Raw genomic sequence first — 13,512 nt, 5'->3', positions numbered from 1 at the left:
GCTCCGGCTCCGGCCCCGGCCCCGGCCCCGGCCCCGGCCGCCTCCGCGGCCCGCCTGCTCCCCGCCTCAGCCTCACGGCACCCCGGCTGCGCGGACGGGCCAGACCGGCCCCAGCCGACCGGCCGCCCGGCCCCGCCGCCGCTGAGGAGGGGCGGGCCGAGCCCGGGCCAGGACCTACCAGGACGCCGTTCAAACCCGCTCCTGGCAACCGCCGCCGCAGAGGCCGCCGGGAAGCGGCGCGGAACGACGGTGCCCGACGCGCGCCAGGGGCGGAGCTCGGCCTCGCCGCCTCCCGCGGGCGCCATGGGCTGGGAGGAGAAGCAGGTCCGCGGGTACTCCGAGTTCGCGCAGACGGCGCAGCGCTACCACGGCCGGCCCATCTTCGCGCTCTTCTGCGGCGACAAGGATGCCGAGGGCAGGAGCTGGTGCCCGGACTGCGTGACGGGTGAGGCTCGCGGGGCGCCCTGCTCCGCGCCGGGGCGGTCCTCGGCGGGCGCAGAGGCAGACGCGGCCGGCGGCGTCCCGGACGGCGGGGGAGCGCCCTGCTCCCTCGGCCCTCGCGGGGCCCGGGCACCGGCGGAGCAGCCGCGTGGGGGGGGCCCTGCTCGGCGCTGAGCCCCGCGGGGACCGCGCTCACTGCCCCGCTGCCGGGCCCGGCCGGGTGCCCCTGCCCGCGGGTACGCGCTGTCTCTCTCCCGTTCGCTGGAAGAAGCCGGAGAGGCCGCGGGTCCCCTTCCCGGCAGACGTAAGGTGGGCCACGGGCAGCTCCTGGCACAGAGCGGCCTCACAACCTCCCGCCGCCGTAGCCGGCCTCCCTTGTCGAGGATCGGGAGCAGAGTGGGCGAGGTTCAGGTTTCGAGGAGCAGCTGCCAGGCTTGTGACCCTGACTGGCAGCGTGGGCAGTGACTAGGAGCTGGCTAAGGCTGCTGCCTCACTGAAGCTGCCCGTGCTGCTCGGTTTTGCTAGCCACATTCCACCGAACGGCATGTGATGTAACATGTTCAGTGGATGCTGGGACAGAGGCCCAGCAAGCAGTTCGATGTGCATCTTGCGATTAGTTAACGCACCTCTGCTGTTTATGTCAAGAAGCAGAAGTGACCTACCAGTCAGTGCCTGGCAGTAGAAGATGAAGGCAGCTCCTCAGAAAACATTGCACTGAACTTTCTGGATCATTTACGCCAGACTACACATGGCAACTGCTTACTGCTGTTCTGATGGGCCTTGATACAGACAGGAGACTGATTATTTTTCTCACTTGGTAAAGCAGAAACTGGCCTTTACTCAAAGACTAGTTCCTTCAACGCTGAGCATGTAAATTCTGCAAAGCTTATGGATAACCAGATAAAATCCAGATCTCTACCTGCAGCAGACAAAACATTAACTAGCAGCCTTGCTGGTCAAAGTAGATCCGTGTGATTCTGTAGCACAGTAAAAGTATTAACTACTAATAGATTTTTTTATATTACTCTCTAGCCGAACCAGTTGTGAGGAAGGAACTTCATAACATGCCTGATGAGTCTGTATTCATCTACTGCCTAGTAGGAGACAGAGCCTAGTAAGTAACTGTTTGAATGCCAACCACTGATAAAACTTTGCTATTCATGGACCGGAGGTTAACTAACCTGTTGGAATAACTGGCTGCACTGTCCTTTTCTGGAAGAAATGAAGCATTTTTTTTTTTAGTTTTGAGGTCTACACCATCCCTAATGTGAACTATCTGCATGCTTGTTCTGAGAAGCGGGTTGGGGAGGTGGGGGGAAAGACCTTTGAATCATCCTTTTGAAGGAACTTTAACACGCTAACTTCAAACTGCACCTCCACAAACTGTGTTTAACCACTTCTTCCTGAACAGCTGGAAGGATCCCAACAATGAATTCAGGAAGAATCTGAAACTAACAGGAGTGCCTACACTACTTAAATATGGAACAGTAAGTTCTGGAAACTGGCGGGAGCTTATGGCTGTAAGTGATTGTCATCCATGTTTTCTGATACCCTCTTGTTTAAAAGGAGCAGAACAGCTCTTCTGCTCCCACCCATGCACTCTTCCTGGCTCAAACAGTTCCTCAAGAGAAAACCACTCTGCTTTCTGTATAATGTTATGTATAATAAACATATAGCAACAAAAATATGTACACTTAGCATGTAGTGGTTGAGGGCTAAAGAAAATTCCTAGCACCATATTAGCTTCCTGATTTGCAGCTCCTCAAATTTAAGAAAATCCAAATGCTGAATTATGGGAGTGAAACAAGGTTATGTGCAGTATAGTCTTGATTCAAACAGACTACAGCTCAAGTTTTAACTTGTGCATATTATTTAAATTAGCAGTTACTTTCTTAGAAATGCCTCTGCCAAGGCCAGAAAACCCTCACGCATTTTTCAATTATTCTTACCTTGCTTGCTCCACCCTCCCCTCCACCCTCCCTGGAGTATGGCTAATGTTAGTATATACAAATGACTCTAGTCTAGAACCGGTTTTTTTAATTGCTGCTAAAACATCTTAACTTTTCTTTCAGCCTCAGAAGCTGGTTGAAGAAGAATGTTTTAAAGCAGAGCTTGTGCGTATGCTGTTTACCGAAGACTAAATCCTCCAGTAGTCAATCATTTACGAAGATGTTATTCTCAAGTTATTTGCTGTGTCCTTTCAAGGAATCCTTAATGTTTAAAAAAAAAATCATGGTTAATTACCATGTCAAGATAAGTGTCATTAAATTTTAGGACCAAACCTTCCAGTAAAATCCTGTTACAAAACCCTGTATTTTTCCTTTCATGTTCAAATAAACTTGAGTTTGCAAACACTCTCTTTTCAAAGGAGCTGAGCTCATGTTATAAACCGAGAGAGCAGCGTACAGTTACTCAAGATTAAGACTTAACTGCTAAGTTATACCTTTAATAGTGAATAAGGAGGGCAGGGGGGTAGGAGAAACAGAAAAACCTGCTTATTCTTCCTAAATCTGACTTTACACAGCTACTGAAGCTGTTAAGATAAATTTTCAGCATCAGAGATGTTTAATGGCTTATCTGTTCAGTCTAAGTATGATCAGCTGAAGGCTGACAGTCCTGTTAAACAGGTGCAGTACCTCCTCCTACAAGGATATGAAATATAACATGAATGTAGCATGAATACGATCTAAAATATGAAAATTAAATCCCTGACAGATGCCAAGATCTGTGTTCTTAGGATAAAAACTACACAGGAATAAACAGCAAATACTTCTCCAATACTGCAAGTGTTTACTCCTTTGCAACACAAATTGTTTTCACCACATGTACTGTAGAGAAAGTAAGCTGACTTTAATGGAATAGATACTCAACAGAAGGGAATAGGCTGTAGCTGTATCTGCAAAGTTTATTATGACTTCTCTCTGCTCCACTCCTGCAGTCCTTGTCTTGTGACACTTTGATTTATATCTGTAAAACATGCTGTAAGGAAAACTCTGTAAGACCCCCAGCAAAAAAATATTACCAGGTAAACAGAAATGACAATAGCTCAGTTTCAAGGGAAAAATCCACAATTTAAATTTTATACAATATCATCACTTCAACTTGCTCATCCTGCAGTTGTAAGTAGTACATAAGGGAGTTCCTAGGGACAGTTTGAGACACATAATTCTCCAGGGAAAATGCCTCCTAAGAACAGACTTCTAAGCTACATTTCTTTTTAGATACTTAAATGTCAGTAAGTAACAAAACTGTGTCTTGTTTCCAAAATCAAGAGGAATCAATAACTACTGTAAGTAATGCTCTTACAAAATTGTCCATGCTAAAAAAAGAATTGCAGAAGTAGGTTTTATCAGTCTTGTTTCTTTAAAAAAGTTAGTGAAAGAAAAAAAAACACCCCAGTCACTTGATAAATCAAAAATTAAATGTACACACACCCAGACCCAAACCTACAAAAGAGTTCATTCCTTTCTTGTAAATACTTCAACTGACACAAAGTACAGCTTATCATGGCTCTTCCAAGTGTTTCTCATTTTACAGAGGTGTTGTTTTGTTGCTGCTGCTCTGCAAGTGCTTGCTGGAGGCGCATTCTTTTCCGTGAATAGTGCTGCCAGTGAAGAATCTGTTGCTCATCAATAAACTTAGCACACTGAGCATTTACCAGTTCTTTGCGGAAGTGTTCATATTGGAGCAGCTCTAACATATGCAAACATTGAGGATACCTGGATTAAAAAAAAACCATACTTAATACAAGTTTTTACAAGGTACACTAAAACTGGAGTATCCAATAATTCACAGTTCATTATTTTAGTTTTATCATGTATGTGCTTTATTCAAGTATCGAACTACTTAAGATGACATATTCCACACTGTAACTTAGTAACTGCGCTATTAGGCTAGGAAACAAAGACTCAAAAAACAGTTTATAAATGCATATACGTGCTTGCTTAGGGTCGCTTTTCCAATGGTTAGATTTTACTAAAGCAAATACATAACTACAATATCTGTTTCCAGAGCTCATTTAAAGACCATAACCAAGAACTGTTTTCCCAAAAAGGAGTTTGCACACTCACAAAAATGCAAAGTCATCCTTTGTTTTGTGTAAGCATCAACAATGCAAAATTACTCTTAAAATGTACCTAGTGGGCCTAACTGAAGTAGTTTGTACCATAATGTTCAATAGTTTTATTTTAAACAAATGGTAAAGTGCAGATAAAGGCTGCCAAAGGAAGATTCTATGCACGGCTCAAGAAATACAAGTTTTATAATTTTGTCTATTCTTGCTACATCTGGACTGCTGGAAACAGGAAAATTAATGTTGCATATGAACACAGAGGACAAAGGTAAGGTTACAGACAGAAATCAAATACTGACATATTGCTGTACATTACGTAACAGAAGGTAAACATCAAATCATTAAAATATAGAAACTAAGTGATTTTAATACTTACTTCAGGTATTTGGCATATTCAGGTTCTTTCCAATAAAGTAAATATTTAAGGTAATTTACAAAAGATTTGTCTTTGAAGTAGCCTCTTTGTGCAAGAACTGAAATAAAATGACAGATAAGGAATTGTCAGTTACAGATGCGTGAAAAAAGTCTGCCAAACTTGAATACGTATTCACAAAACTTTAGTCAAAACTTATCAATTACAACCAAATTTTGATAATAAAAAATCTAAAAAAACACAGGGAAAAATGTATTTTACGTCAACATACTAGGCATAATAAACTAGTCTCATCTCCCTTACAGTATGTATCTTTCATACAACAGCAAGAGAACAGCTTTTTGAAAAAGGAAATATTGACTGTAGCATCAAAATTGGCAGGGAATTAAGTACAGTACCTGAAAATATTATTAATATTAGTAAAATTCTGTTTTCAGAAAAACGAATAGTGTTAACTTGACATTACTTTTTAACTACAGACTTGAACTTTTTTTTTCCTCAGCCAGATCGATGCATGTTTTTTTAATTTCAACCAATAAAACATTCTGCATTTTAAAAAACCCCACCCACTCGAAATCTAGACAAATTAAATTATTTACAGACTACCTTTATGCTGAGAAAGAGCCATCTCCTTTTTATTGTTTAGCCCTCTCTTTCCCCGTTTAACATGACCAGCAATAAACACCATTAAACTATATTCATTCAGGATTCTGATGTTTACTTTTAAATACTCACAGTTGAGGTAATTTGGATTTGCCAGACATTGAACAAACTCTAACTCCAGCTGGAACCGAAGTCGATTTCCTGTATCATCTGATACAGAAGAAAAATGGTAAGAATTGGACCCACACAACAGATTTGAAAGTAATTTTCTCAGTTTGAGCCATACAAATAGAGATAACGTGTTTAAACAAGAGAAAAGCAGTAACTCCCCATAATAAATACAGATTCATTTAGCAAAGCCTTCATTACCTGAATCATTAATAAACATACTGGGCTTTTTTTTTTTTTTTTTTTACAGTCAAAGAAGCACAAAGAATGGTGGAATGCCCACTGACACTTTGTTTATAGTAAAGGAAAAGGGAAGAGCAAGAAGCCTGGAATATCTGTACAGGAAAAATTAAGAAAGTAAGAATCAGGAACTGCAAACAGACCACTGAAGTCCTAGTTGTATGTATTTTTGAAAGTAACGCAAGGCACCTTTTTGGTGGTGGGTTTTTTTTTTTTTTTTCCCTCTTCGCAAAGCTATCTTGATATCGTACACTAGTGAGAATTCTGCAGTGTTCTCACAGTACAATGTACCCCAGTCACTAGTGGTATACCATTGGGGTTGATATGGAATCCAGTGCTGTTTGACATCTTTAAGACCTAGATGATACGACAGACTGCACACAGAGCAAGTCTGTAGGTTACATAAAACTGAGCAGAGTGGCTGAAACACAGGAGGGTTGTGCAGCCATTCAGAGGAATCTCAACAGGCTGGAGGAATGGGCCAAAAAGAATCCCCTGAAGCTCAACAAAGTGAAATGCAAAGTCCTGCACCTGGGGAGGAATAATCCCATGCAACAGTGCAGGCTGGGCACCAACCTTCTGAGAAACAGCTTTGCAGAAAATGACCTGGAGTCCTGTTGGACGAGTTGAATATAACCTGCAATGAGCTGTTGCAGCTAAGAAGCTCAATAGCATCCTGGGCTGCACCAGGAAAAGTACTGCAGCAGGTCAAGGGAGGCAATCCTTCCCATCAGCACTGGTGGGACTGCAGCTGGTGTGCTGCATCCAATTATGGGCTCCCAAGAAAAGAAAAACATGGATATACAGGAGCAAGTCCAGCAAAGGGACACAAAGGTAATTAAGGGACTGGAGCTTCTGACATACAAAAGGCTGTGAGCACCAGGACTGCAGCTGTGAGAACAAAACACCTGGTATGATCTTATCAATGTGTATAAATATGTGATGTGAGGGGATGAAGACAGAATCAAACTCTTCTCAGTGGCACCCAGACGAAAAAAAAGGCACTGGGCACAAACTGAAATACTGGAAATTCCTTTTAAACACAAGTTTGGAGTTTGGGGCGGGGGGGGTGTTTTGGTTTTTTTTGGAGGTGTGGGGTTTTTTTGTTTGTTTGTTTATATTTTTAACTGTGAAGGTGATTGATCATAGCAATACGTTACCCAGGAAACTGTGGAACGTCCATCCTTGGAGATACTGAAGACCTGACTAGACTAGGTTCTGAGGAATCCGGTCTAGCTGACCCTGCTTTGAGTAAGGGGGTGGACGACGTGATTTCCAAAGGTTCCTTTGAACATGAACTATTCTGAAATTTTGCCAAACAGTCCTATCTTGAAAGGTGAAATGTGAAAGAACAGCCTTCTTACTTGAACCCAACACTAAGTCAAAGCTGGGTACTGACAGTTTTGCCTGTTAAGCGGTGGTCATAAAGTCACTTAATTTATGCATTTATGCCCATGACTATATGAGCTGGGCACTACCATACCAAAACAGAGGAATAAAGAATCAACTGACTTTTTTTTAGTTTTAGAATCACTCCACCTACTCTCATTTACATTTTTATAGAATACAGTGACACTGAAAAAGAAAAAAAATTCTCTCTTTACTATCGTGTAAACAGTATTATTTGGATCCAGGTTGGTTATTACAGATTTTCCCTTACCTCCTTTCACCATATCACCTATGTTTGTATTAATTTTGAAAATTATTAAATATTTCATTGAGAAGATAAGTTCTAAGTAATCCCGACAAGAACAACAACAACAAAAAAATCTATGTAAATGATAATTCTACGTTTAAAATTATTTTTACAAACTACTAAACTGTAATTTTAAAATTACAATTACAATTACTAAAAATAGCCCATGCTGTCTTTAGTTCTTTTAATTTCTGTAGCATCAACGAAGACTAAATAAAATACTTTAAGTAGGAGTAATTCTTTATGTAATACTTATAAAACTTATGACATAAAAAGGAGGTGGTAGCAATTTGATAAATTATATTTGCCATTATATTTTACTGACAAGTCTCTAATTCCTTAATGACTCCATCTCATACCTCAGAGCATTTCCACAGTACAGAAAAGTAGTGTCCTTAAAAAAAAATAAGAAACTTGGACAGAGAATACAAAAGCAGTACAATGCAAGCTGAGAACGTGAGTAACAGTAAAGAGTAAGTCTTGACCGTAATGAACACACAGCAAACCCTGGGAAGACGGGCTCCCAGCTCTCAGAGGCCTGCTGTTACGATTAGAGACCACTCATCCACAGGCTGCGAGCACAGCTTTCAGTCCCCAGCTGCCACCACCAGCGTACCTCAACACCAGGACATACGCGCTTCCGAAAAGCCTGGACCTAAACACGCCTTCCTTTTTCTAAACAGCTATCCAGGCACAGCAACTAGCCCAGGGCTCGTGGAGAACTGTGAACTCCAATGCCTTCCCAGGAGTGAAGAGGAAGGACAGACTGGGATTGACTGAAGGCCTTGTGCTACCAGATTTGCAGCTCTGACTCCTGAATTAAGGGCAAATGTTAAAAACGAGGTCGCGGTGTCATTCGCGACAAAAGCTATTTAAGAGTTTGGGGAAAGCAGGATCCAGCCCTACGGCCACGGACGCGCCCTCTCCCACGGCTTCCGGGAGGACGAGGGCCGCCGGCACTACCAGGAGCGCCACGGACGGCGGCAACGGAGCAAACGGGGTGCCGGAGCCGGCCTGACCAGGGCAGACACGGGCGGGCCCGCGGGGCAGCAGGAGCTTGGCCCCAGCCCCCTTCTCCGAGAAAGCGGGCTCAGAACCCGCCCAGCACCTGCCGCCCGCCGGGGCCGCGCCGGGCCCAGCTCCTGTGCGGCAGGACCGCAGGCGGCCTCGCCCCGGGCCGCAAGCGCTCGGCCTGCCCGCCGCGCAGTCCCGCCAGAGCCAGCACTCCGAGCGCCCGGGACACAGCGGCAACCGCCACCCCTCACCTGTCTCCATGGCGGCCCGCCGGGCTGCGCAACTCCCCCCGCCTCAAGATGGCGGCGAGGACACCCGCTGCCGGCGGACGGACGCCCGGCGGAAGGCAGCACCGAGGCACGCTGGGAAGGCGGCGGCCGGTGTCCGGCAGCGGGCGGGGGCGGTGCGGGGCTGGCGGGGAGGCGCCCAGGAGCGGCGGTGCGGGCCGCGCGGGGAGGGACGGAGAGAGCGGGAGCGAGCGGCCCGGCCCGGCCGCTCAGGCACTGCAGAGCGCTGCCCGTGACAGCGTTCGTTCATCGTCCGCAGGCGAATGACGAGAGGATTCCTCATTCTGCATTCGTTTTTAGATGCTGATATAACATCCCTTGGACAAATGCTGATTATTTTAAATGTTCATTTTCCTGAAAGATTAGTTCCATCAGTTTCCTGAGGCACGTGTCCTGCTCAGAGCAGTGTTTTCCCCGTGACAGTGTTACACAAACACGGGAGGTCTGATTTCGAGCACAACAGGCACCATCCGTTCACCGCTGCAGGTAAGGGAATACCTCCCGTTGCTTTTAAAGTAGCAGGGCATATAGTTGGAAAGAATATTCAGATACTTCAATATCCAAATAAGACTGAATCTAGTACTGGAAAAATTCTTCCCTTTTCAAGTTGCTCTGCTGTCCTGCAGTCTGCTGCAGCTCACTTCACATTTCAAAGTGGCAGAAGTCAAAAACCAAAGTACTCCAAAATCAAAGTACAAACTCCAGTGTATTTTTAAATGACCAAAGTTCAGTTTTACATCAATGACTTCACTCCGAAAACTGCAAGCAAAACAAATGAATCTCTGAAAATGCTACTTACCACCTTTATGTAGTAGTCTCAAAAAATTTGCAAGCTTTCACCATCTGGGGGAAAAAAAAAAGTCATATATGCAATGCTAATTCCAATGGGATCCAGTGTAGGCATAAAGATAACATCGTTATGATTACATTTTTTAGGCTTGTTTCCCAACAAAAAAAAAAAAGAAAAAAAAAGAAAAAAAAAAGAATATTCCTTCTATTCCTCCTAACAGTAATATGGCTGGAAATATTAGCATTTTGTCAATGTTATCTAAATATTATAAACCGGCCATGAGACCCATCCTCTGGTAGATGAGTAAGGACATTTTAGAAATGCATTTCACAGAGTTCTGTACTGCCCCAAAGGAATAGCAACAGAATTCCTGCAGGAGATTGGGAGATTAAATATAACTGATCTTCTGGAAATGATGGACTTGCTATGAAATGGGTGCAGAAGTCTTTTCCAAATGTGGAATCAGTTTAGACTGAGACGTTGCAAAGTTGGTTGGGGGAAAAGCCTTAAGAACTACTCATTTCAGTAAGCAATTTAGTGCTTATGATACAAAACAAGTTCTCTGTACTTAAAAATCAAGCAGAAATGATTATTTGACATTTTTATCTATATTAAGAAGTTATTACTTTTCTAGCTGTATTAAATATTTTAAGTTAGAACTCAATAAAAGTTATTTTAAAAATCACTTTATTAGAGCTAGGATGCATCAACAGAAATGAAAATAAGCCAAATAAATCCATGAACAGCAGAACTTACAAAATCTGTTTTTCTGCAGCCTCTTTCTGTGGGCTCGTGTTAGAAAACTTGAAGTGAGCTCATGTTAGAGCCCCCTCTCAGTGGAACTGTGGGAGGTTTTGTCTCTAGACAGCGTCTTCACCTGGAGAGCAGTCTGCCTGAAACCCACAATGAAAATCTCAAGGGTAGAATTTTTCATTCTACTTACCTGGCGCTGTTGTTGCTCTTCTGGGAGGCAGTGACATGGCTTCAAGTGCTCAATTTTGCCATGGATCTTTGCATTTACGTTTTTATTATTGCTGCTGTTAGCAAGTCATAAATCCCCCAGATTTTTCAGGATGACCTTGTGTTCCAGATTTGAACTGTTCATGCTCTAACATCACAGACTAATGGTGTACAATGTGAGTAAACAACCTTTTGAAGAAAATTAATGTTGGAGTGATTATTTGTTCTGTCATGTCAGGGAGCTTTTACCATATAGGCAATTCAGTTCCAATTCCATTAGAAGGCAGCTTTGGGGTCAATGTTCTAGTCAGTCATGTTTCTTTCCCCAGATAGATAAACAAACACTTGAGCTAGGAAGGATAAAAAGATGATCTTGTCTTTGTATTTGCAGAACATTCATTTTAACTTTGTACTAGACAAGCCATTGTTGATTACTTCCAGAGCAGAAGGAAATGGAAAGGAGAGACTCAGCCCTAAAATACTGAACTATGGTTTGTTTGTTTGTTTGCGTGTTGGTTTTCGGGGTTTGTTTTTTTTTTTTTCTTTCTACATATTGGACAGAGATTTGAGCTTGGACTTTGTTTTGGTTTTCATAGCAACGTTACAATGAGCTAAGTAGATTTCAGTCAACCTCTGCACTTAATTCTTCATTCATGAAAAAAAAATTGTATCGGAGTGAAACCGGTTGATACAGAAACGCTGCGGGAGCGCAGAGCAGAACCGCACCGGGGCATCAGCACCCTGGAGAGGAGCTCGGATCCGAGGCACGTTTGTTCCAGAAGCTGCAGTTCTGCCCGGTGTTACATCCTGAATTTGCAGAACGTGGCTGAAAAGCTCCAATGGTTTAGCACCGTCAGGCTAGCTTAGGTTCACTGCAGTGACAATTGTACAACAGCGCACTGTATACAGACTTACCTGAAACCTGACTTTTTTTTTCTTTTTTTTTTTTTTTAAAGTTATTTGCTAATTTTTTTTAATTTTTTTTAAACTATTTTCAGTGTCTTAGTTAGCAATTTTCAATAATACTATCTTTTCCTATGGAGTATGATTCCCCCCCCCTCCCCCGGGAATTGGGTTACAAAAACCATCTAAAAAGGATTTATGCATAGTTTTTCTTAATAAAATAGGGTTGCTTTTTTTTTTTTTAGACAAGGTTTTAGTGGTTGTGGAATACTATCATTACTATATCAAAACATAACAAGTCACTCCCCAGTAAACACAGACTTTGGGCTAAAAGCGGAGATCAAACAGATCCCACGTGTCTGCATTGCTATTCTGGAATGTGATTTCTCTCCCAAGGCTGACTTCAGAGGAGAGAATCCTAAAAAAAGATTGGTCACAGGAATAAATTACTATGTAGGTTTGCCAGAGTTAAGTCAAACATCTCAATTCTTGGCCATCAAAACTAGGAACAAAATTGAAAGTCAGGATCGTAGTATAATAACTAAGAACATTCTCTAGGAAAAGTTGAATTTTTTTTTTTTTTTTTTAAGTGTCAGTTGAGTCAAACTTCCAGGGTGTAAGTGTTAACATATATAACTGTTAGCCAGGAATTTTCCACGTTGTTGTGGAAAACAACATTGCTGCCTCAGTTTCTCCTTTTATAGGGACTAGACTGCCATTGCTGTTGTTGTCTCTCTCTTTCTGGAACCTTGTTTTCTGAGACATTTTGACACAGTGCTAAAATTATAGTGGATTTTTATATAACACACATATATTTTTTAACAAACAGAAATAGATGAGACAATGTTTTCTATCTTAAGCAAATTAAGCTGATGGAAGTTGAAAACTGCATTAAAAAAATGACACATGGCTGCAGTAGTAATTACAGATAGTAGCTAAGTGACAATGAAATCAGGCTTGTGACATGTCTTTGTAAATGTTGTATTTAGGAAAATCACAGACACCAGGATACCAAAAGGTGTTTCCAGGTCCACAAAATAACATAATGAATGTCATGAAGTGTTTGTTCTCAATGTCTGGATTTCAACCTATTTTTCCAACTGCCACAGAGAATGTTGGACCTTTTGAAATATTAAATGAAGGATCCTCCCTCTTGCCCAAAAAAGGTCTCTCCTTTAATATTTGAGATATTATAAAGGCACTTGATTCTGTGGAGGACTCAAATATTCAATTTCAAATTGATAACAAAATATGTCCTGTAGATAAGGATCTTGCATGTTCATGTCTATGACTTAATTCAGAGTTTCTTCTGAGGGCTTAAGGGTGGAAACCATTACCTTGTAACTGAAGTTGTCTATCCCAGTCACCTGTAGTGTTTTCCACACTAGATACTTGTAACTGACAAAAATATGATTTTTAGCCAAATATGCCTTCCACTTATTTAAGCTTAAATTTTACACTCGTAGGTTTCAGAGAATATTAGAAGCTGCAGGCTAGATTCTGGCATTTTCACTCATGTTGGTTAGTACTGCACTGGCAATGATGCTTTTTAGAAAATTGAATGGTTTATGATGACAGGTACAATGTAATCTCATTAGAACTGACACACAGCCACAGCCATTAAATAGAGCCACTTCTGGGACATGAAGGCACCAAGGCTCAACTAAACACAGGAGAAAAAGTGTTGTCTCAAGTGCTGTTAGATCTTGAAAGTGGACACTGAGGTCAGATGTTGCAAAGGGTTTATCTATGACACTGTAGTATAACGTATTTGCCTCAGAAAGAAAAGAAGATCCAGCAAGGCTTCATGACTGAAAAGTGGTCAAGTGGAACCGTAAGCATTTTATATTCAATGCTTGGAACCCGAGATCCCCTTTCGTTCATACATTTACCCATCTGCTTTAGCATGGAGTGCAAACTTGCATTGACATGGATAATGACATCTTAAAGGATTTTACCCATAGA

At 42.4% G+C, this 13,512-nt stretch overlaps 2 protein-coding genes across 2 annotated transcripts; one reads left to right on the top strand and one right to left on the bottom strand.

The window, feature by feature from the left end:
- The first annotated feature begins 249 nt into the window (after positions 1 to 249).
- On the top strand, positions 250 to 2,795 carry TXNDC17 (thioredoxin domain containing 17). The gene is made up of 4 exons (XM_086763361.1): positions 250 to 445; positions 1,474 to 1,555; positions 1,853 to 1,928; positions 2,514 to 2,795. The coding sequence occupies exons 1-4, from the start codon at positions 304 to 306 to the stop codon at positions 2,580 to 2,582; spliced, it is 369 nt and encodes a 122-aa protein (XP_086619487.1). The 5' UTR covers positions 250 to 303; the 3' UTR covers positions 2,583 to 2,795.
- Positions 2,796 to 3,321: 526 nt separating this feature from the next.
- MED31 (mediator complex subunit 31) lies at positions 3,322 to 9,012 on the bottom strand. The gene is made up of 4 exons (XM_086763360.1): positions 8,859 to 9,012; positions 5,622 to 5,699; positions 4,890 to 4,986; positions 3,322 to 4,160 (listed from the first exon to the last, which is right to left on the bottom strand). The coding sequence occupies exons 1-4, from the start codon at positions 8,866 to 8,868 to the stop codon at positions 3,968 to 3,970; spliced, it is 378 nt and encodes a 125-aa protein (XP_086619486.1). The 5' UTR covers positions 8,869 to 9,012; the 3' UTR covers positions 3,322 to 3,967.
- Positions 9,013 to 13,512: the final 4,500 nt, after the last annotated feature.

The sequence above is a fragment of the Chlamydotis macqueenii genome, chromosome 19 (assembly GCF_036417535.1).
Source record: "Chlamydotis macqueenii isolate bChlMac1 chromosome 19, bChlMac1.mat, whole genome shotgun sequence".
NCBI lineage: Eukaryota > Metazoa > Chordata > Aves > Otidiformes > Otididae > Chlamydotis > Chlamydotis macqueenii.
This window is presented reverse-complemented; position numbering and strand designations above follow the sequence as displayed.